This window comes from Lepisosteus oculatus, chromosome 13 (assembly GCF_040954835.1).
Source record: "Lepisosteus oculatus isolate fLepOcu1 chromosome 13, fLepOcu1.hap2, whole genome shotgun sequence".
Classification (NCBI taxonomy): Eukaryota; Metazoa; Chordata; class Actinopteri; order Semionotiformes; family Lepisosteidae; genus Lepisosteus; species Lepisosteus oculatus.
Window position 1 is genome coordinate 11,002,088 of NC_090708.1, and position 25,500 is coordinate 11,027,587.

General features: G+C 37.3%; 1 protein-coding gene across 5 annotated transcripts in view; it reads left to right on the forward strand.

Annotated features, from left to right (window-relative positions):
* The window catches only part of LOC102684556 (ephrin type-B receptor 1), a 236,890-nt gene that overhangs the window by 85,716 nt on the left and 125,674 nt on the right, over positions 1 to 25,500 (forward strand). For all 5 annotated transcript variants that reach the window (XR_011191395.1, XR_011191394.1, XR_001480120.2 and 2 more), the window contains exon 2: positions 13,001 to 13,065. Coding sequence is in view for 1 of the 5 variants with exons in the window: in XM_015361286.2 (XP_015216772.1) it covers positions 13,001 to 13,065 (65 nt within the window). In the remaining 4 variants the exon portion in view is untranslated. The remainder of the gene's footprint in view (positions 1 to 13,000; positions 13,066 to 25,500) is intronic.

Below are 25,500 nucleotides of genomic sequence, written 5' to 3' on the forward strand. Positions count from 1 at the left end.
ACTAGTAGCTCTGATATACTGTACACAGCTTCAATTAAGTTGAGTTTGTTGAGGGAAACTAGAATGAAAATAAATATTACGGTTACAATAACATTGCATGAGCTGGAGTTACCATGTGAATTTCCCTCTTTTTTTTGAAAAAAAAGTTGATTTGCTCCACTTTTTCTATTGCAAAGTAATCTCAGTTGTGTGTTTATCTGCTCTAGAATCTTTTTAGTAGGCTGCTTGCTGACAAGCTGTACCAGAAACAATACGTTCTGATAAGGCCCTCCCAGAATCATTTGGGAGGAAAAATGCAGAGGAAGTAAAATATGTTACGCTTGAGATTCACTGGTCCGGAGGTCAGGTCCAGTGGTGGTGTAGCTCTTCTACACCTCTTCTTTCAGTATTCCTGAGAAATCTTTTGGAAGCCGTTTGTGAGTGGAACAGTTTGCAAGTGTGAAGAAAAGATGGTAAAACAGAAACTATAATAGAGAGCAACCTTCTGCAGGCATATTATATGATATGATATAGACATAGAATGGAATTAAGCAAACAAAACTGTAGACATTATAAACATTTCCCTTAAATCAGTGATTTTCTGCAGGATGCCTGCCAAAACAGGAGAGGCTATGGATGACTCTTTTTTTAAAATTCAGATTTGGCAAAGGCTTCACTGCATGTCTCAGCTTACACACCCTGTACCTGTTCTATGTCTTGAGATGGCACAGAATGATATTGTTGGTAGTATTTAAAAACAAGAATATGAACGTGTTAAATCAACCTTTTAAAAGGACAAAAGTATGCTATCAGTTTAGGGAGAAAAAGAGCTAGATTAAACATTAATAGTACTTCGGAGCTACAAGAATAATTTTGTCTCTAACACTCCTCCCCCAGAATGAAACAAATCTAGTATAAGTTAATTTTTATAAGAAGATTAAAAAAACATGAACTAAACAATAACATAACAAAATAAAAAGAACATTAAATATGTTCAAAATATTTATGTTTACATTATTTGTTTGATAGCATAAAAACGTTTCTTAATTTTTCAAACTAAAGATACAACATTGTCTATTGACTTTTAACTGTCCACCGAATATAGTTTAACTCCAATTCTAATACTTATTAAATTTGCCTGTTGTTTTCCCTGTGCTGCAGAAATTCTTAGAGACTCCCAATACGTAATGTTTTTAACAGTCTTGGGTCTCAAAACCCATACAGTTTTTGAGTGTGTGTTTTTGTGTACACTCATGCTGTCTTCATTTGAAATATTTGGGGACCTATATACTTATGTGCTTATATCCTCATTGGAAGTTATTCAAGTACTGTATTTTAAAGCTATGCTCCTGTTAAATACAGGTAGATCCAATGCAGTTCCGTATCATGCAGTTGTCACAGAATATTTTTTTTTGTTATGGCTGTGCTGAAGTGAGCCCAGAAAAACAGCCCTAGACACTCTAGCTGAGATGGCAAGCGGCATTTACTTTGATCTCTGTTGTTTTGAAGATGAAAGACAGGGTACCTGATTATTATGTCGTTACCTTGGCTCTTAAAGCTCTGTTATCAAACTGCAAATCACCCAATCTCTCTGGCAATCAGTGTGGGTTGTGCTGAAATAAATAGTGCAACCAATGAGGAATAAGACTTCCTTAAAGCAAAACTCAGGACATACTAAAAACCGCCAATACTTTCTTGCCCTTTACAAATAGTCTATAGAGGTAATGTTTTCTCTAGGTCTTTCAGGTCTATAAAGGGTTCTCTAGAGAACTGGGACATTTATGTAGAAACCTTTAGGCTATTTTCATAATTTTTTTTTACAGTAGGATTGTTAGTTAGGGATTCTGTAAAGTACTTACAGGAGATAGTGCAAGGTATTTTTTTAATCCTAAAAACTGGATACTAGGAAGACATGTACTAATCTAGAATTGACAAGTAAATAAGTGTTTATGTGCTTGTTGCCAAAACAACAATCAAACAACAAAAGTCCAAGGAACCTTTCAGTCACTCTAGTGGGAGCTGTTGATATTTGGAAGCACCTTTGGATAATTGGGAGATTTGTACCTTCCTCTACACACAAGTGTTTACACCAGTTAGTGAAAAAAACATTTTTTGATTATTCCCCTTATGCAGTAGCAGACTCCCATTACATACTTTACAAATGCTTGATGATCCAAGGATATACATACAGATTGAATTGTTTTAATTATTTTATTTTGATTGGAAAGATAGAACGATACTTTTTTAGGGGGGAACAGGTCATTTGTTGGTACTTTAATTGATATTTAAATTTGGAATTCTTGAACAGAATAGATGTGCTAATTGGCTTCAGAAATATGTACTTTATACAGTATTTCACTGTATCACTGCTCTGCCCACAAAAGCGAATGTCCTCCATGACACCATGCTGTAGGTGGGTTCCTTTGTCAGGTTTACCCCACAGTTTTCCTGGGTCAATGCATCGTTACAAGGATCAGTCTTGAACGTTCTTCAAAAACATCTTTGAAGAATGTTAATAAACCGTAAAAAAACTAACATATTTTAATATTACAAAAGATTCCTAACCCTACCAGTTTGATCATGCTTACTATATTTTTAGTCTTGTACTGCACCTATGATTAATATGGACGAGTCTGTGTGCTCTGACTGCCAGTCTGTGAGATTGATGGGCTACAGTGCATTAAACCCAATGCAAGACAAAGCAAAGCAAATTGGGCGTGTCTTGGTGTCAGTACACTCTAAGCTACACCATTAATGCTGTTGGTTTTGGTTCCCTTATGTCCTTTTGGACGTGGCAGTAGACCTCTGAACAAAGTGACACTTTCTTCAATCAGAAGCGGAGTCTTTTACTTAACCGTTTCCTTTGACCCATGGCTGATGACTTAATATGTTTAATGGTGCCTTCAGAAGCTCACTCATAATTTGTTTGATTCTGCAGGAAGGAGGAATACACTGGAGACTAAGTGCCATTTCAATGTTAATTTATTTTAGGCAGTGAAGGGGAGGGAGGCAGGAGTTGGGGGGCAGCACAGGAAGGGGGTGTCAAAGGTTTTGAGACTTTTTGTAGTTCTTAGGTCCCCAGTTTGACCAAAGGGAATTCAAACTGCAGCAATGATCCTTGAGGGGACTTCCCAACATGGTGTCCATACATACTCCACACACAGTGCAATTTCACAGCCCAGTCTCTCTTATGTACAGGGGACAGATACTGTATAGAACAGAGATAAATAGCAGGTGAAAATGATCCATTTATATGCTAGGTTTTAACACTTCAAACAAAGGGACTGATCTTAAATATTCAAAGGCTACAGCACTCCTGTTCATAGTCTTTTTAACTCCAACCTACAGTATAATTCCTCTCTATTTCTAGCATCTGCTCTATTTCTGAACTACAGTAAATGTAGATTTCTAGATTAATTAGCCATAGTTTATTTTTCATATATTATTTCTATCAGTGACAAGTACTTGAAAAAACACTAATATGAGAAAAAAGTAATTGAATAAAGGAATACATTTGAAAAAAAATGTTGGCAAAATATGTAAAATTGTGTAAATAAGGAGGCACTGTTCCCTGCCCTAAAAACAATCTACACAAGCATATTCTTTGCTTTACTGAAAGTATTTCTCCATGTGCAGTTTGTACCGCTTCCATTGATTGGACATGTGCATAATGATCAGCTGAGCTATAGTTAGTACACTCTGTGATTTAGATAGGTGACATGAAGTGACATGAAGAGAAGACAACTATGGGAATGAAAAGGTAATAAAATACAAAAAAAGAAGATGATCTTGGGTAAGTTTGTGTTATGCCAATTAGGGTGCTCATTTGCAAAAGACAGATTGCTTGATGGGAGCACACTACGCAATTACTGAGGACAGAATCAGGTGATTATAGTTCCAGCCCAGTGCTCTTAGCTTCATTTCTTAGTGAGTATTTCTAGATAACCGGTTTTTGCATATTTTCCCTTTGTAATAATTGATGGTGGTCAAAACTGGTTTGACCTCTTACGTTTTGCTAATGCTAGTAATAAGCAGAAGGCTGGCTATATATTTAAAAGGTTAGTAAGACCCACTTAATGAAAGGAGTTTCAAAAACATTTGAATAATATAAGTGAATATCCTTCTTTTTAGTTCTACAGCAAGCATTAAAACACCATGATGATGGACCACATTTCTTCTTGAAAACTCATCAGTTTAAAAAATAGTATTTTAGGTTGTTTGCTGATTATTAATACATATAAGGCATCAGTAGTAATGACTAGCTCAGGCAGCGTAAAAAACTTTGTAATTACATTTGTAATTATAGATTCTTTCCACTAGCTTTGTGCCATTAAGCTGTTATTAATTCTGAACAGCTGTTACATGCATTGTGATAAATGAACATAATTTCTTGGTCTGGCACTACAAAATAGATCAGAATTACATTTTAGCTTCAGGATTTTTGAAAGGATCATACATATATAATTTCAAGCACATTACTAATTGGCAAAATATATATTAAAACTGCAACTTCAAAAAGAGAGCCATAATTGAAGACTGTGGTGGTATCTTTGCAGTTCTCAGTCAGTAGCCACGTTCCTGCTACTTTAGCTGAAATGCAGCAATCTGCTACCAGACCTTGCTTCAGCTCATACTAGGGGTGTGGGATGGTAATGTATGTTGCACTTCTTAAGGGAGTAGTCTGAATGGACTAGTCTAATGGATAGCTTTAAATGGTTACAGATCTGTGAGATTTTATCTTTTGAGTCACTGGTTCTTTTGCCTAGCTGACTTTCAGGTCCATTTAAAAAAGTATGGACACCAGTAGTCTTCAGCCATTAGCAGCAACACTAATCTCTATAATGCATCCATGTGAGTCCTCCTTTAGATTCTGGGTGCCACCTAGCTAGCTGTCAGAATCACTGTATGTGGCGCTAATGATTGCCTTAAAAGGGAGGCTTTGCCAGGAGCATTTGGGTTTGATAATGCTGGGGAATTGCCTTCTCTGCAAATATAATTAGGGAGTCATGCTTGAATAGGAAATGAACACTCTAATTGGAAGCACAGTTGCCTTCTAATGAATGCTCTGAACACAGGGTCACACACTGGAGCAGCTCGGCAAAGTCAGAGGCCATCCTACCTCTCGCACACAAAGACTGAGCCTGCCAGGCAGGGACTGCAGACTGCCTCGTACATGCATAACCTGCCTTTTGTTGTCACACATAGCTCTTTGCTGACTGATGAAAAAAAGAAAAAAATCACAATGCCTTGAAGACCAAAAAGTCATCTGGCAACATGAATAATAATAATGCCAGAACGGTAGAGAAATTAAAGACTGCACTTCTGCCCTGTTTCTGAATAGCAGGCTGAGAGTGCAGCATTAATGAAGGCAAATGATGCACCATCATACCTCTTGACTGGAGGGCATTCCTCACCGAATGCTGAGTTACCTAGGGAGGGAAGGGGGTGTGGGAGGGGTGCAACACCTGTTTTAAAACACCCAATTGAAAGGAAGGATTTGATTAAATGCATCTCTGCGATTTATCTGTACCTCGTTTCTGCAGTAGCATTTGCCAAGGGTTTTCAGGACACTGTCCGCCATTTTACATTGCAGTCAGTGGGGAATAGAGAATACCATGTATGAGTTCTATCCAGTCAGGTTCAACTAATTCACTTCACTTCACTTGGAAATGGGTTGCTTTCTTAGTAGTGTAGGAGCTTGCAGTGCCTATGGGTTTAATTCTATAAAGTTTGACTATTGTGGGTGTGAAATTCATACACATTGTATATCTGGTGGGACACCCTGTAACACCCTTGCTCTAATTGCAATTATTGTGGAAAGTAAACAGCTCTGCTTCTAGTCCCATAAATGCCCCCTAGGCTTTATCAGAGTATTACTGAATTTGTTCAATTAAAATAGTTCAATTATTGAGATCTTGATGCATACAGTAAATACTCACTTTTGTTACTTGTTTAACTCACCGCAGTAGTCTTCACTAATCCGCATGTCACTGTACATGCATGTTATGAGCGTCAGGTAATGTTTGTCTGTATAAGTTTTTATTTTTGTTGCTTAATTTGGGTGAGAAGAAACCAAACTTCTTATGTGGCATTCTTTATTTCATTTCATCAAGAGAAGAAAGAAAGACAGATCTGTTTACTTATTTAAGGACCATTAATGTTTACCAGGTTTCTGGAATATACTAATACTGAAATTCTCAGACTTCCACTAACAGTATCAGATAGTACCGTGTGACTAATAGTAACCATATATACCATATATACAGTACCTGGGTTTAAAGGAAGTTCCCAATTGTCTTCTATCAGTATGTTTTATGTGGCAGATACACAGTACATAAGGAAGTAAAATATTGGGAATGGAAAACATATGATGACTTTGCAAGACCCATAACTCTGTGACTTTTAAGATTTAAGAGTACAAACACTGCATGTGATTCTGTATGTGCAGGGATTTCTTCCAGTACATTAACACCCCTGCCTCTTCCATGTCTGCTTTCCACAAGCAGACCCTCCTTGCTCTTTTCCAGATGGGGCTGTTTCTCAAATGTTTGGGTGAATTCCCGACTTTGCGCACTAAGGCTTAGGAGAGTAGCTTGTCTCAGGTGGCCACCTATAACCAGCGCAGAGTTCCTCTCAGGACATGTCTCACTAACACCTCCGCAGACACCATTTCCGACACTTTCTCACCTATTTATTTCCTTGGCACAAGCTGCTTAGTACTTTTCCTCAAGAGTTTCCCTTTTGATTTTTTAAGACATACAGTAACTTTGACATCTTTACACTTAAAGGATTTTTTCTCTCCAAAGTGCATTCTGAGGCTGTCTGCATTTATTGTGGTTTAAATTCCAATGTACAGTATGCTGGCACCACCACCCCACCATGATACAACATGTACAGATCCGTTTGAATCCAAGTTTTTGTTTTGCTTGATGTCCAAGTGCATTTCTGTAATGTATAGTTCAGCAGCACATCAAAATAGGTTGTATGAAGTCTGCATTTACATTTCATCAGCCATGCTCTTTCTTTAACATGGAAAGCCAGGCTCACTCAGTGGAACAGAGCAAAGAGACAGTGAGGCTTTTGTAGACTATTTCTCCTGTTGTAAAGTACATTGCACATCCCAACCCCTCAATCCAGCCAGCGCATCATCAGCAGGGAGAAATGAGATGACACTCTACTAACACATTAGGTTCTGTTTCTAAGAAATTTTTAAAGAGTGCCAAAATCAGAAGTGGAAAAAAAGGTATTTCTCAAACAATACATTTCTGAATAACGTGCAGCCTAGATTCAGATTAAAAAAGCCCCTAAGGGATTTATTTATTTGCTTACTTGCTAGCGAGAAGCCTGTCTTTTTCATGTCAGCCTTAAATCTACTGTGTGAATTTAGATTTCAAGGTGTTGGCAAACGTGGCTGAGAGCTGTCAGAGTTTTAGTGTTTAAAGTCCAACGCTTGTGAGGTTCAGCGCGGGAAATGGGCTCGATCCGCCAAACACAGATGTTAACGTCCGCTGGCTCATTGATTTTTTTTCCTTCTAAAATTGGGATGGGGGCCCTCTCAGTAGTAGAAGCCTGCAGTTCCGTCATGAAATCTCCTATTTAATGTACAGCTGCCTGACTGGGTAATGACTTGTGTGGTAATTGCTGCTCCTGTTGTAACAGCCTGGAGGCCTCATTTTAACATTGTGCTTCACATTGCAAATGTCAGGCAAGACTGAATGGCAAGGGAAAGGTGGGGGAATTAACGGCCATGGATCATTACCATACTTAGTACCCTCGCCACCGTTACTTGAGAGCTTGTGAAAGGCAGATCAAATCAGTCAACCATCTCGCCACTTGTGGTCAGACACGCCACATATGTGTATTATGGGAAATTACTCACTAGAATCACAATGAAGTACACCAAGCTGGAATTCTCACTGCCTTTCCTGACAGGTAGATGTATTAATTTGAGGTCCTTGGGCAAGTTACCCCTGGTGGCCTATCAGGTTCCATTGACACCAAGGATGCCCACCTGGAGGGCGAGCAAGTCCGTAGGTTTTTATTCCAACTCGCTTCTTAATGACGTAAATCAGCTCATTATTAGTTTAATTGGATCAATTTTGCAGTTGCTGTCCACTCTTCAGGTGCTGATCTTTGAAAGAGATGTAGAAAAGCTTGTAGACACTCTTGCCCTCTAGGACCAGGACTGAACAATCTTGACCTACACCATGTACACTCCGAGGTGGAGAGGTACAAAATGAAAAACCTTCACACAATAATAATTTCCCAGAGGAAATCTTCGAAAATGACTGTAAAATGTCATTCTATTTTTTTCTTAAAACATTGCCTCATAATGATGTGTCCCTAGAGCTGTGACTTAATAATAAAGGAAAACAAATGTATTTTCTTTTTTACAATTTGTTTCAGCATCTATTAAAACACCATGCTCGGCACCAGCATCATTGCTTTATGGTAATACTTAGCATGCATTAAATTACTTTGATTTTTCACTCAATAATTCAGTGCCTTCAGATGGTTCGGTTACAAGTAGATTTAATTGATGGCAACTGAAAATCGGATGATGCGGAATAGCTTCTCAGATCAAATGTGGTAATTGGAAGGAAAGAGAATGAAGAGCCTATCCTAAACAGCCAAATCATTACAGAGGTAGCAGTCTTAAATAGTGTTGAGATGAAGGATCCCAATGGCAATTTTTCAGCATTATTGAGTGATGAATTGGCTGGAGCTTTACCCTTGAGATATTTTATATAACGGCTTGGAATGAAAGTAGAACAATGTTAGTTATTAACAATGGCCTTGTAGTTTTCTGGAAAATGCGGCATGGAATTTGCAGTGTAGCCAGAAAATCAGCAATGGCTTCAGTCCCAGGTTTATTCTATTTTTGCATACCTTTGTGATGGCTTTGTTTTTTTCTGCTCTGCTTAATCCCAGAGACCCCTGCAGGCACTGCGTGCGTCCAGGTGTGTGCTTGATGTATTAAATTTTGTGTATGCCAGTACTGATATGTAATTGTAGGGAGCAGCATAATATTGATCAAAGAGCCAGGGCCGTCAATATTTAATGTAGACCTTGTTGAAACTGCTGGCCGTTAGCTATTGATTGATTCCAAGAGGAATTTCCTTTAGGACTGAAAATTTAATTGTTTCTCCAGAGCTACTTTGGGCAGGGCTTTGGGTCCATGTCAAATAGGCTCTTTTGCCCATTTCCTCAGCCCACATTGTGATTGACATGACTCTTTTAAAGAGCCTTTCTGTCCTCAACCATCTGCGCTCAGGATTCCTGTTCTGTGTGTCTCTGAGAGTGATTAATAATGCTTTCAAATGATACTGCTCACTTTTCATTTATGGGCATTATTATACCTGTTGGGGCCAATCTTATGATTTTCAGCTGAAGAGGTAACTGAAAATGATGTGACACTCCTCAGTTTAGCAGGTCTAGGGTAGTTTAATGGCAATTCTTACACAACACAACATTCTTACACAATAGAGTCTTACACAAACCTGCTTGACTGTGGTTAAAATTGTTGTCCATGTACTGTACATGTACTCCTAGATGGCAAAAAATCTGTCTTCATTTTCCATTTTATAATTAAAACATCTTTGGCATAGGAACTGTACATTATAGTACCTAGTAAAATATTATGTTATCCTGAAGAGGGGATTTTGTCTGGGACCCCTAGTGGACATGAATTTGCTCCAACAGGTAATCAGAGGAGCACAATCCTTGGTTCATTATATAGTATAGTGACCATGTTGAAAATAAGCTGGCTTTGGAGTGATTTTAGAGCTATTTTAGCTCACTCCCTCCAGCTGACACAGCACTAGGACGCTAAAAGAAATTGAGTGATGGCGACATAAGTGATAGTTGTAGCCCATTGTCAGCGCTTAAAAATAGTCTCACAGAATTGTTCATTTTCTGGATATTTCTCTACCAATTCTTGCTGAAAAAAAGTATAACTTATGGGTTCAATTTCTGCTCATGGAACTGTACATGGAACTGTATGGAGTGAACTATACAGCTATAGTAGAGCTATTAAAATTGCTTACCTTTCCTTTAATCAGTTTGATAATTAATTGTGTTGAATTGTGTTGAAAAAAACAACCAGGCAGAGAGCAGGAAAAATAGCTAATTCTTAGTAACCCTTTCCACTCTTTCACTCTATTTTCATCTACTCTCTAAAGTTTAATTACTGTTATCAAAATCTTGATTAAGAGGTTTCTTTGACGTTGTAAGACAGGACAGGTTTTTGTGGTGACTTAAGATTTCCTGACCTTTATTATGTTTTGATGTTCTGTGGTGTTTAACAATAATAATTCAAATATTTAATTTTACTTTAAGTGTTTATTTTATATAATGTCCTTGAATAAACGCTAACCTGTGTTGCATAGTATAGGGTCCAGAAAATAAAACTCGTTTCGGTAAATTTTTGTTTTCTCTGTTCAATAAAAAATGATGCAACATAAATAAATGCCAAAAGAAAATAAAACTGAATCAAGAATGAACACCTTTCATGGGACTGCAGGTTTGGAGCCATTAAGTAGATTACAAGGAGATATTTAAGCTTCCCCTCCTTTTAAGTTCAATATAATGTTTATGGGCATACAAAATAAACTAGAACCTGCTGCTGGAGTCTGGACTATCTTGTCCAAGAGGAAATCTTCCCTGGATCCACTGCATGAGAGAAACCTTTTGCACTGCTAAGAGAAACATACTGTATGACTGGTAGGATAAAGAGGCTGACAAGCAATGCTTTGGGTTACATGCACCCATTTAAAAACAGGAGAAAAAACATTTTCCTTAAATATAGAGTAAGGGCAGTATAAAGATGCGAACTGTCCTGTCTTGTTGTTACAATGCTCAGACCTGTAGAAAAATATGTTAGCACTGAACCTCTCATCACTGGAACAATATTGGCTTTTTGGGAATGTACAAAGTCCACAAATATTAATCAGGAAGTCCTGATATAACTCTCTGGATTCCTGCCATCCTTATTCATTTCACCACTGTCAGCGTTTGTTACAGTAACACTGGACCGCCTTTCTTCTGCTGGGATTCTGGACCTCAGATACAGTCCTGTGGTTGTGACAATCACAAAAATTGCATCATTGAAAGATGAGGGTGCCAGAACAGTTAGCTTTGTTATGTTAAGCCTGTCAGGTTTTATTTGATGATTTTAGTGGGGGGATATTAGAGAACCTGTTTTGTGCTGAAATCACAAGGAGAATCTTTTCAAAACAAATTCACTGAGGTATATTTGGTCTTGGAAATGAGCTGACAGTTAGACAGATGATAGATGGGGTTTATTAAATTAAGAGAGGTTCTCATCTTTCAGTGTGATATTGACTTTTCTTTGAATACAGTACATGTGGGGCGGCAGCCTGATTAGCATTCCTGGCTCACAGACCCAGGGTCATGGGCTTGATTCTGTCCCTGAGCAAGAATCTATGGAATCTGCATGTTCGCCCCACATTCTCCCGAATTTATTCCAGGTACAGCAGTTTCCTACCACCTTCCAAAGACTGGTTAGTTTAGACTGGCTGTTCTTTATCATCTCTTTCTCTGTGGTGCTGTGATGGATGAGTGTTCCATTGTGGGTGTTAATAGAAGGCAAGCTTAAAGAAAGGACCGTTATGCTGCCTTTGATTACCCTTCAAGAAACTACTAGTCTGATAATTACATCCTCTTCCTCAGAGGGCAATAAAAGCTTCTTTTCTCTGCCCTACTTGAGACCCATATAACTCCAACGTGGCTCTAATATTTTTTTTAAATTGTGATTGCTAAAAGTCTCCCAGGAGTTAAAAAAAAGTCTGATAGCCCCTCTTCTATTCCTGACCACTTTTGAATCACCTCATTAATGGAATTAATCTTGTCATTAATGTCATTATGAAGCTGGTGACATACTGTTCATTTAACCTACGCCTTCTGAGAAGTGTTTTAATAGTCTGATCACATTGACAAACATGTTCATAAGAAGCTTCTGCTGATTGCCTGGTCCCATCTCTGAGCAATTATAGAACTACTTTGTGTGTTTGCTTTATTTAAAATTTTTTTGTCAACAAGTCGATGCAAACACAGCATTTGCCCAACTGGACATATCCAGCATTTGGAACTGGAAACTGGATTCTAATTAATAGTAAAACTATTGTGAATAATCACTCAGAATAATTTTAGATTAACATGGAGAACATCTCGTTTCCATTAATTCAAAATTAACTTTGTGGTACAATACCGTACAGAATTTTCTTCTCCAGAACATGATCAAGTGAAGAGTCAAGATGTGAGCTCAATAAAAGAGGCAACTGTGTCACATTGTAAACAAGCGCAACACCATTTGTGTGTCAAGTATATGCTGCAACAGAAGGAAAGCTTTCAATGTGGGCTCCCAACAGGGAATTGTATGCCGCACACATTCCTCATTACTGTTGGTTTATGTTCAGAATCCCTGAAAATTCTTAGATGAAACTACAGGAGCAAAAGCGCATGCGCTCTAGAACGAAGGGAAATAGAGGATTACGGTCAACTTTTCATAGTGAAAATGCTATCACAGACTGATGTTTGAAGAAACAATTTCTTCTATATGTTTTACTAAAATATTTATTGATACTTATAAGAAAATAGTAAAATAAAATAATTACTGCTAATCTGAGATCTCCACGTGTACAATGGCAGCAGATTATCATTACCAATGTTCTGTTTGAATACAAAAAGGATAGTCAGCCCAGTCTACTGGTTGATTGTAGTTCTTGGAGGAAAACTGAAGTTGACAAGAGCAAAGTCAGAGGGCTCTGGCCTATTTGATTAGTTCATGTGCTAGCTTGGTTTTTGCCAGTTTTGCTCCTATGTTATTGATCTTCCTATTGTATCTAGACTTAATTTAATCTTCATTTAGGTTGAAAGGCAAACTTATGGATGTGACTGTCTATTTTGCTGTATACAGAAATCGTTATATCATACCAATAGAATATGAAAATGGATATTGTCAGCATAAGCATTGAACACTTTTTCTCATATTCCTTTATAGAAACAGTGATGGACACTCGCATCGCCACAGCAGAGCTGGGCTGGACAGCATACCCTACCTCAGGGGTGAGTATTTTATCCCTTTCTTCACTTTTTCTCAATATTTCTCATTAAATATTTCATTAAAAACCAACCCTGAAATGCAGGAATGTTTACTGCACCATGAAGTATAACACTGCTTTCTGCAGTTATGATGCACTTGCTTGGCATAAGTATAACTCTCCTTTGAAAAAGTTCCAATATTCTATTGTTTCTACTGTATTTATTATGTTTTTCACATTTTGTGTTTTTCATTGTATTCCAGAGTTTTTTTTACAATTGTCACAGTATGTTTAAGAACCTTGTTCACGGAAGCTGAATAGTGAACACTGAAGAACCACAATGTCCAAAAATAAGTCTATATTAGCATTTTATCTGCATTACAACATTTCAATCAGAATGTTATCAGTATATAAGCACACAAGAAATGAAAAATAGCATAGCACCATGAAATTAATTTAAGAATTATGTAATGTTTTTGTCAACAAAATGTTTACAAAATTTTTTACAAAAATTGATCTTTGGTTTAGCGTGTGGAAAATGTATCCCACAACTCTTTACTCTGGGATATACACTACGCACAAGCATCAAACACTTCAAATGACCCAACAGCTGCTTTGACAGGCCTTGACAGTGAACATTTTCAGATCTCCCAGATGAGAAAAACATAGCAGACCTTTGAGCTGACCTCTGTTTTTCTGCCCTTCAAAATATTGCTCAGCTCCTCTATGTGCCATTCAGTTGTATATTTGCCCAAAATGAAAAAGCCAAACAGTACTCAACCCTGGGTCTGCCAAGAACTTTTTTAGAAAAATAAAAATAAAATACGTTGAAGGTGAAGAAGAAAATCTGTGAATATGTTGATCCTTCACACAAGCAGGAAGCCAATAATTGGATTATTTTACATCATTAATTGTTGATATAGTTTGTTAATGTAACAGACAAAGTGCATGATGTTGACAGGTGTTTAGGCGTGTTTTAATTTCAGTGGAAGAGGATAATGTCATTGAAGTCAATGAATAACACTCCTTTTTTGTGTGGAAATGGCTTCTCTGTAGCACGATATTTCAAATTGTGAATCTCTGATTCTGGGAATATACTGTAGATGTTATTCTGGCACTTTGCAAATACCTTGCCTTTGTTTGAACGAACTTAGAAATGTAGATTTTGATTGAGCTGTACTTAGAAGTATGCTAGCTTAGTGTGTTGCACCTAACATATAATTGCTGGTTCTTATTTCCCCTGTAGCCACACTCTGAACTCTGTATTGAGTAAATTGTATGTGCAATTTGTTGAAAAGCTCTGCCACTAAACTCCAGTGGCAGAGGCATTCTTTATATGGTTCCTATATCCCTTATAGAATATTACCTGAACAAAAAAAGAAATAGATTTGTCAGCCTTCTTCTTGCTAGTTTCTTTTTGTCTTTCATACAAGCATTTGTGTAGTGTAAGGACAGTGTTACATGCATTGCAGCAGTAGCCCAATTTACCATGTTTAATGAGAACCAACACTGACTAAAGGAATGGCATAATTCTGAGAAACATCACATTGAAAAATTATAAGGCAGAATGATATTGTTTGTAGCCCTTGATTTCCTGGAGAAAATGCATCCTTGATTCTGAGAGTAACAGTTGGGAACACACTGATGTCACCATTGTTTGATTGGGTTTACTGCATTTATTTCTTCTTTATTTGTGCATGTCACAGTGGGTGAAATTGAATTCCTTTTCTCTAGTTTTTTTTTAGATTATTTAATGGGCTCGTCACTTCATGAAGAGCACTGTGTTTATATAGATGTATTTTCACAGGAATCTTTTATTCCCAGCTTTGTGGCTGAGACATGATTATCCACGCTGTTTTGTATTGATAATTAATGTAACCATTATTAGCATGAAGCTGTAAATGATGAATCCACATTAAATCTCATTTAGGAAACTGAATCGTTTGTTATTTGATGATCGCCTAAAATTAAAAGACATACTCTGATCTCCATTGTGTGTGACACGGTCCTGTATTGGACTAATAATGAACTGAGGCTGCTTGTGTGGATTGCCTGATAATACTAAATGAAATCGATTCTTTGAAAGTTTTTGTTTTGTGCACAGTTAGATGTTACAAAATTGAAATATTTTATTATTGGGTATATAGCAGTAGTTTCATGACTTATATGACCATATCACGGAAGAATATGACCATTCCTTGCTGGTCTACTTTATAATAACTAATTAAAGCAAGTAATTTATCAATATATCAGGAAATACAGTCTGACAAGGTATCTTAGTCAGCACACCCACTATTAATCTCTGCATAATGATGTCTTTCCCCTCCTCGGTTCTGAACTGGCTCCATGCTTAATGCTTCTTTTCCATTTGTGACCAAATTGCACAGTTCATTGTCTTTGTTATCTGTTACCATGAACAGATTTTGCTACCAACATATTTTGTGGGTTGTTCCCTTTTCTTATTACTCATGTTTGTAGTCAAAAGGAGGACATTTTAAAATTCTTCTTTGTATTTAAAATGTATCTTTCTGTTGGTTAAACAAACCTGAGTTCAATAGGCATGACATCATCATGACATACAAAGAGGTGTTTTGAATGCCTAATGTTGAAAATAATTAAATTTGGGTATTATCGCCGTCTGATTTCTGGATATTAATACAGTACAGTGTTCCTCAGCAGCTATTTTTTATTTACTATTACTTACATATCTGGAGCATTAAGGTACTGAAAAGAGTGTGTTTTCAAACATCTCCAGTCAACAAAAAGGAGACATTACTGTACCTTTGTTCCTAGTGTCTGTGTTTGTCAGCGAAGTGGAAATTATCTGAGGCTGTTTTGATGATCACAGCCTGACTGATGCCTTATTTGTGTGGGGATTGAAAGTCACTTGTCTTCAGTTATGACTCATGTCTAACGAGGCTTTTACAGAAATGCCCATCAGTATTGCCCTTTTAAACAGATGCTACTGGCAAAAAAGGGGTCTATCGATAGAGGTGCTGAGGTCTGTATCAGAACAGACTGCATTCTGCATTGGACTCTATTTGCATCAGTTGTCATTGGTACAGAGCTGTGCATAAAATTACTGAATGATTATTTTTCTAGTCTACCACATTCTCAGCAGATTCTACATAATAAAAGGTTAGAATAAGTGATAATACAAGGAAATAAAATAAAAACATCAGTTAGGAACTGTGTTGGGGGGTGGATCTGGGCACAGTAGTTTTAATTGCTGGTGTTTCTTAGGAGCTATGGCAAACCCATCTGTGGCAGGCTGTGCAGACAACTAGCAACATGTCAGTCTGTGTGAGGAGCAGGGAAGCAGCAAGCAAGCGAGCCAGGCTATATGAGAGAGATTCCTTCTCAATTTTGTGGAATATATTAGATTTGCAAAGTTGCCCTCAGTCCCGAAAGCTCAAAGACAGGCAAAATCTTATATTTAGTTCTAAAGAAATCACCATTCAATTGCAGACAGAACTTATCTTGAAGATCCAGCTGTTACACTGACCTTGGTATTTCAGTTCCAAACAGCTAATCTGCTGTAGGCAATGATATGTGTAGGAGACAGTCAGAAAAAAAGGAGAGTTTAGTCCTTTCATATTTACTTGTCAGAAAACAGCATTTTCCAGATAAGAAAGAGTTTAGAAAGCTGTTACCATTCACAACACTCACAGCTGTGACCAGTTAGAATTCGAAATAAAGTGACTGGCAGGTTGAGGTAATTTAAAAAAGGAAGGTGTTAGCAGGGTGATAGCACACAACATCCTCAGGTGCAGTATAAACATTCTGGATGTCTGGGTTTTTTTTTAGATAATAAATATGATTACATTTCATTTTTTTTAAATACAAAAACTAGTTTTGTTTTTGGACAGTCTTCTAAATTCCTGAACTATCCTTTATAAGGAATGCATGCTTTTGACGCATGTAGATACAGATTTTTCCTGTTAGAGGGACACATTATTATTTTATCTATTATCAAAGTTTAATTCTTGAAAAGTTGCTTTTTTGATTAGCACTTGGGTTACCTTTAATAACTTGATAAATGTCTTTATCCATTTTCTCTAAAATGTTAACATTTTTCTTAGATAAAAATGCAGTTACTGCACAGTGTAATGTCTATCACACCTTACAGGCTTCTGAATGCTTTTTTTTTTTTGAGTAAAATGTGCTGTTTTTAAATTATGCCATTAATAGGTATTCAAGGCTTTTGCACACACAGAGTGCATTATAAGTCTCATGCATAGAAAATAAATACATTCTGTTTTTACTTAATTTCTAAAGGTTTAAATTTGAAAGATTGAAATTTGACATTAATTTTTTTATGGACTTGCAAACACAGGCCAGAACATCTATGTTATCAGAGCGGGTGTTGGTTTTCTGATTAAATAGTGGGCTTTTAGAATATTCCTCTCCTATTTGATATGCATGCTTTCTAAACGTAGGGTGTTCTTTTGGAGTGCCATTTTTCTGCTGATGTGAACACCAACTAATTTAAAATATTGAATCTCCCTGAAAAAGGAAATGTAATTGTCTAATGAGGTGCCTTAATGAGGTGATTTAGTGCTTATGCAGCAGTCAACATCACTCCAGTGTATCCGTCTTGAATAAGCATGATTTCAATGATCAATTAATCAAAATGATGCAGAAAACATTTAATCAATATTAGAAATTCTGTATACTCATTCTTCTGAAAGCGTAAAAAGGGTAAATATTAAATATTAAATCAATAAAAAATGAGAAAAGCCCAGAAGATGGTATTCCTCTGTTTCAAGGACAAAAAAGAACATAAATAGATTTCTTTTGATGCTTTGATGCTCACTTTATACTGTATATCCTTTATACTGCAATTTTCATCTTCTAATCAAAACTAACGTGTACAATTACAAAAGCATATATATTCAAGGGGTTGAAAGGCCTGAAAAAAAAGTGAGAACTCAGAAAACGCATAGGCACATGCACTAGACAGGCACACACCAGGCCGAGGGCAGTTGCTGCTTACAGTTGAATTAAAGATGTGCTTTCAGACAGCCGGCTGCCCTCTGACCTATTCTATCCAGCAGGGCGAGCAGGCGTGAGAGGTAATTGCGGAGACGGTACCCTATGGAGTGCAAGAGGCTTAGAAGGTGAAAAAAGAAGGAGATGGGGGCGGGGAGGGGGGGGTGTGGGGGTGGTGATGAGAGAGAGGTTCCAGGCGAAAGAGATTCCATGAAAGAAAGTGTCGCCCGGCGTGCAGAAGTGAGTTTGAAAGACTCTTGGGCAGAGGTAATCTCCTCTCATCTGATTAACTGGTGGTGGAGAAAGTGGGCGGGAGGGGGCCATTGCCCTTTTCTCCCTCCCGTGAGGCCAACAGGCTGCCGGCTCCACACCATGCAGAGGAGGCTCTCCTCTCATCCGCGTGTGTGTGAACACCTGGGGACGCAAAGGGCCTCCTTCTCCAGAATACCTGGAGAAACGGGATGGATGGTTGATTGCTTTGCAGGCAGAAGGCATCTATAATTCAAAGGTATTAACTATGTACGTCCCCCTTCACAATCTCTGATGCATTGGACTAGGAGGACATATGTCAGAGAGAGATACAGAAGCTGGAATACATTTTAAAGAGAATGTTATACTCCATTAGGCAGTAAAGCAAATCCTATGGACAAAGGACACCATTCTGCAATGTGACAATGTGTGCCCACACGCAGCAAGAGCCATAGTGAAGTACAGAGTTTGGCTTTGAGCCGTTACCCCACCCACCTTACAATTTTCCATTCACCCCTTTCAGCCATTGGACTGTCATCTTTTTGTTCTCATAACAGAGAAAGGTCCTTGCACTAGAAGCTTGTGTCACTGTGGGAAAGCCACTTAGTGGCTTAAGATGTATTAGTATGTTTTCATCCTCTTGCACAAATATTAAATGGTTGGCCCTGGCAGTCAGTGATTTACACGTTGGCTGTCTCTCACACTGGAGTTATTTTCTCTGGACACTGACAACATCTTTCAATGCTGGGAGATGAATTGCAGCAGGAGAATCAGTCACATTAGAAGGAGACAGTGCCTGTTAGTCTCGATCCATGACTGAGGAAAGGGTGTTGCACCTGGAATGTAAGGATCTTGTCTTTGCAGTGTTTTTCACTCTCATTGTGCTCCTATAACCTTAGTTATTGTTATTACAATTATACAACCATGGAGATGGGGAAAGATCTAGATGTAGTAAGTATATTAATGGGGGAGGGGTGTGACAAGAAATAGAGGGTCTAGGTTTGCTTGTTTCTTTGTCTTCTGAATGAAACTGCAGAAATGTAAAACAAAGAATTAGATTCATCTTTAATATACTGTAATAATGCCATCTGCCATCACGGGAATATCATTATTTTGGCAATGTGTATTTTTAAATTATTTTCCTATCTTCCTTTTTAAAGCAGAAAATCTGTTTCATTGCAGTATTGAAATTGGTTTCCTCTTGCTGCAGAGGTGGGCACAAGCGAAGCCCCAACTGTCTTTCCAGCCTGTGAATTAATTAGTACAGGACAAGCAACTAGAGGCTGGAATTTTCCCTTCTGGACAGGGAATTGCGGCTCTGTTCCACTTCTGAGCTCTCCATTGGGAAACGTGGTGCGGGGTTAACTGGGGGAAAAATCTTTATATTTAATTCTGTGAGATCCCTGGGGTTTTCACGGATGGGCACACGGCTGAGAAAAATACCTGCCAAAAATGCAAGATCCCTAGTGACCGGTGTGATTGCAAATGGAAATACACGTACCCACAATGTGGGAAGCAGCATACTGAGTGCACAGATCAGTGCGTATATGTGTGTTTCTTGGTGCTGTGCATCAGGTGTGGTTGCAGTAAATTGACTTAGTTGAAAATATAACCTAGATGCATGTCACCCTTTATAAAAAAAACATGGTTCATTATTAGCTCATTAATAGTACAAGTAGCTGAAAACATTAGACAACCAGATTTACCCAGCAGTCACTTAAGTTGTCATATTGCAATGTAACTTAGGAAAAAAATCTTTACCAACAAATTGCTTTTGCTGTCCTGATAATAAAGGGTACAGTATATTGTGTTGCAGACCAGGGGTTGTTGAACAGTGTGCATTGTGTATAGATTTCATTGAAGAGGCACAATAAAACAATTTCCTTTTTGTTCGCTGACCCTAAATCCTATCTGTTCACTTGTTCAACCTATCTGTTGGCAGTTTACAAGCAACTTTTAAAGAAATGAACCATATTCATAAAACATGTAGATGTATGTTGTATATATGTTGCACTAATTATATCATCTGCTTTTTTAAATAATTAATTCTGTCAAGGATTCTGAATGTAAGATATTCATTATTTGTTAAAAATAATAATATAAAAAGGTTGGTTAGCTTTCAGAAAGCCTAAATATACTGTACAGGCCTATACATAGGCTTTAAAATGTAATGTGAATGTGCTCAGACCATCCCCATCCATTTATACAGTACAGTGGGAAAAACAAATAGCAAAATATGTTATGGATTGAATAATGTGTTTCAGTTAAATTCACATTGTAATAGTAGCATGACCAAGAGCAACGGCATATTTGTTCAAAGTAATTAATTGAGTTCCAGAAAAAAGAGGAACACATTTATTCACACCTCTACTCCTTTAAGTAAAGTTAAAAAAAAATCTACAATAGCATTTTGCTTTTTGGAAGAGCAATTGAAGGCTCTGGACCTACTGTACAGTATATAGACTTTAAAGGCTTCCAAAGGTTTCCTGTTTCCCCTGGGTATAAAAGGAGGTGATACACTGGAAACATTCAGTAGTAGCAAGCATCATCATGGTAAAGGTCAGAAAGCTGTTTGAAGGCTACAGGCAATTGGGCATTAATCACAAATTGGTGAACGGCTATAAAACAATCCATGAAATGCTGAATTTGCTATCCTGCTAAGCACCACAGGCTGTGAATCCATAAATCCAAAGGCAACAGTTGGAGATCTCCAATCTATACTTCAGGATATAAGTACCAAAAACTACCATTCCACTTCCAGTCAGACGTTACCTGTTGCCTGCATAACTGTTGTCTTCAAAGCTGGGTTGCAAGGAAGAAGTTTCTCATAAGGGTGAACCACAAAAGAGGCGACATGTTTTATGGTCAGATGAAAAGATTTTTTGGACATGCTCATCAGCATTATATATGTTTATTTATAATTTATGTATTGTGTGTGGGGAGGGGGGTCAATTATTTTTCAGCTTTGTTTTGCATCTATCTGTCCTGGAGCCTTTGTCAAGATAAGGTTGGCCATGAACTCCAAGATGTACCAGGTTGTTTTTTGCCAGACGCCTGGTTCTTTCTGACTAGAATCTGAATCTTGGCTGAAAATGGACATTCCAGCATGACAACAATTACATCATAATATACAAAATTAACAGTAAACTGCAAAAAAAAATGCTCTTGACTGGACATCATTCTTCAGACTTCTGTCCAATGGAACATTTGTGATTCTAACTCAAGATGGCAGATAACTAACAGAAAAGAAAGAGACAGAAAGACTTAGAGCAACACTACATAGAATAATGTTAGTAAATTTCCCCTCTGAAATGCCAAAACCTCTTAGCTTACTACAGAAGGCATGTATTTAGTGTATTCTCTGCCAGGGGAGGATTTACAAACTACTAATCACAGGGGTCTGAATAAATGCGACCTTCATATTTTCTGGATTTAGAATAATTATACATGACAAATGCAATGCAATGCTAATAAAATTTTGATAATTTTTTAGCCAAAAACATTATTCATTCTGAAAATCTGTCATTACATTATTGCTCCTATTTAATCAGGGGGTATGAATACATTTGGAGGGCACTATACCTGTGGAAATCTACCAGACTAAACTAGTTAAGTATCCCGTAGTATCTTATTGGGTGAGAAGAATCAGCATAGGTGGATGTGCTTTTGATTAAGGCAAGGTACTTTGTGACTTCTTTCCAGGGCAGTGGCTCTGTGCAGTTGACTGGCTAGGCAGACGCTGTCATTCACAGCTTTTGGCATTTTCTCTTAGCTGTGGAAGGGGAGCCAAGGGAGAGAGTGACAGATTGGCTCCCTGTGGTTTTTCCTTTTCGAATTTCCTTCTATTCTGGCATGTTGTCAAGTATTCTGCCTAGAAAGACTTTATCTTTCAAAGAAGCTTATCTTCCTCCTTTTTTCTTAGTTTTTTTCTTCTACCTTTCCCCCTCTATCTCAACTGTTCAAACTGAGAAAGAAATTACAACACTATCACAACAAATATCTTCTGTTGGAAAGGACTATTGTGATGTTCTCCTGTCTTTTTATGAACACATTTAAGAATTTCTAAATGTAAAAGTATGTTACTGTTTATTTCATCTATATTTTAGAAAAACAAGAGCATTGAGAATCTAATAACAGTTGTGGATCCTGTGTAGGTAGAGAGAAAAAATGCAATGCCAACCGCATTGTCAAGGTAATGTACAGTAGATGTCTACAAGACAACCTTATCATGCCACTTGGGTGTGATGTCACAGAATTCAGGAGAAATTACAAATTGTATGGCTTTTTTTATTTTTGAGCCACCAGCTGCTCTAAGTGGAAGCTGAGTTTCAGCCAAGAGCCCAGGGCATTGTTTGCCTGCGTTTCATGAAGAAATGACACTAATAGCTGCAACCTTGCACAGCCAGAGCACAAATTACCACTAATATTACAGGTACTGTAGGGAAGTGGGGGTCCACTAATGTGCCTTAATTACAGCCATTCCTAGTGGGGGTTATCTATTATCTCCCTGGTGGATCCTGTGACTGTAGTCTGTCTCTCTTTTAATATTGTCCAATCTCTTCCTCTTTGTCCTTTTTTTTACCTGATAAAGCAGCTGTGATAGAGAAATTACACTTTAGCTTTAATTTACTACGTTATCCCCAAATCCTTTTTTTTCGTCTCATTTCATTTTCATTTTGAGTGCTTTCTTAGTGTTTCTTAGTGTATTTCCAAAATGGGACAGCCATCAAAATTAACTGTTAGTTTTCCTTTGTGTAATCAGGAAAATTCTCATCAAGATTAATCATATTATTTTCCCTTTGGGTGGGGTGGACAATCTAGCATTTGTCGTCAAGAACAACTATTCACGTATTTGAACAGCTGCACTTTTTCTAGAGACTTTGTCTAATTAGGCTTTACCAGTTTAAGAGTTACAACAAAGAGCCCATTTAACCATCTATCAACATATCTTGACTGGCCATCATATTAGTTCTTTCTAGCAACATGATTTACCGTCATAGATCGCCTATAGATTACAGGTTTGCAGTAGTGTCATATGTAATAAAATACAGGAGTGTGAAGTAATACCTTTTTTTTTGGTCATTAGTCTTTCTTGTGGATGCATTAATGGCAGAGTGAAGAAGATCAACTAAAGTGAGAAAGTGAGACAGAATTAAGAAATTTGAGTTTTTTTTACAAACTGCGTGTAAACAATTTCTTCCATGCTGAAATAAGATGGTTGTAAAAAACTTGCTCTGCATTTTTTTTGTTTAACTGAAGAAGGAGGAGGCCACATAGTTAATATTGCCCTTTGCATATAATCTGGATAAGAAATGCATTAATTAAATAAAGCAATCACCAGCAAACAAGAGAAAAATTATTTAATACCCGTTTTATTCTAATTCTAGATAGAAGCAGAGTGAGTGTTTTGTGGTCTTCTAATGCAAGGGTTATTTGTTTTCTTGCAGTCATTTGGTTCTGTCTTTTGGAGCTCACAAATGGAATGCCATAAATTGAAAGAAATGGTTTTGAAGGGTGAGTGAGAGTGCTGTAAAAAGGAGAATATGACTCCTTTCAGTTGCATTTAGCATACAAAATAAATTTGAAATGGCTATTAAGGGCTGAACGGCACCCTACTCAATTAAGGTAAGTTGAAGGAAAAATAAAATTCTCATACTCACAGAAAAAAACAACTTTTCAGAAGCTACATTCAATGTATTGCTTTAGAACCACAGAAAAAATATTTCTCCTCCTGTTGCTGTGAACCCTGTATAATATTCTGTATTATCTTAATCCAAGTCATAAACCACCACTTATGTATTCATCATGTTGAAAGTAACTGCAAGAAGTTGTAATTTAAAAATGAATTCCATGCCTAATTGAACTTAGTCACTACAAACTACTCCTGAAAAACTAATGATTTCTCCTTACACAGCGTATGTAAATATCTGCTTATAAACACTGATTCAGATGCACAAATTATTTGTATATAACATTTTTAATAGAACACTAGGAAATCAAACAATATTTGCTGAGTGCATTCCATTTCATTCAAGAGCACCTTTCTGAATGCAAATGGAAGTCCACATTTGCCAAGTTAAGATGCACACATACCAAAGCAGTAAGAGTGATCATCGATGATCTGAGTGCTCCTCTACAATATTGCTAAACAATACTCTGATACCATTTAAGGACTATTTTGTTTTATAAAAACATTAACCTTGGGAGCTGAAACCACTTTTCTTTGAATTGAAACAGTAAATCTTAGCTGATGCACCTGATGAATCCTTTGCAAAACTGTAGCACGAACAGCTGTTTACCAAAGGACAGGACTGTACTGTACATTACCAAAATATGTTGTTCCCTGTTTACCAGGGAAAATAAAATGCAGAGAAATGTTTTTACAGAAACTTCATATTAATTCTAACTTAAAGCATGGAATTGATTTGCTGAGCTTGGCACAATCTAAATCCCTCTTTGCAAAGCTGTATAAGGCCTCCAAGACCTGTAATGTGGATAATATCTAAAGCCTTATAATAAAGCTTTATTCTCAAGGCTGTAGAGTATGCTTGAACAACACATTCAATTAACGACAACCTTGCCTTTCCCAGTAAACCAAATAATTAATAAGTAATGGATAAAGCAGCCACATCACACTGGATGGCAAAAAAACCCAATCCACTGTCCTTCATTTGGATGGATTTTACTTTTAATTCTGAAATGTGCTGTCAGTAGAAAGCAGGTCAACTCAATCAGTGAACCTCAGAAAATGGAAAAATACTTAGCTTGCCTCTTAGCTGCACCTAGGACTTTGTTAAGAAAACATTGCTAAATTGTTTTGTTGGTAACAAAGTGTTGTGGTTGATAGATCAATTCTTTTTTCAATCAATCAGTTTATTTGAAGCTGTATTTTTCTTGATACATAATTTGCCTTTAGTATATGGACAAGGACAGGGAAAAAAATGCTACAGCATGTTGAGATCGTAATTGCAGTATAATAAAGAAGCTCCACATCTGACATTTTTAAGTATTTTAAAAATATTTTTCTATAGTGATTTCAATTATTATAGTGCGTTAAAAGACTCCTCAAAGAAATATATGGTGCACTGAAATAAGGAACCTCATTTCTGTTGCACAAGTTGCATTTCACATTCAGCATCAGGCCTCAGATCACTATGAGCCACTAATTTATTTCCCCACCTCACTTTACTCACAATCGAACAAGGTCAAGAACAATCAC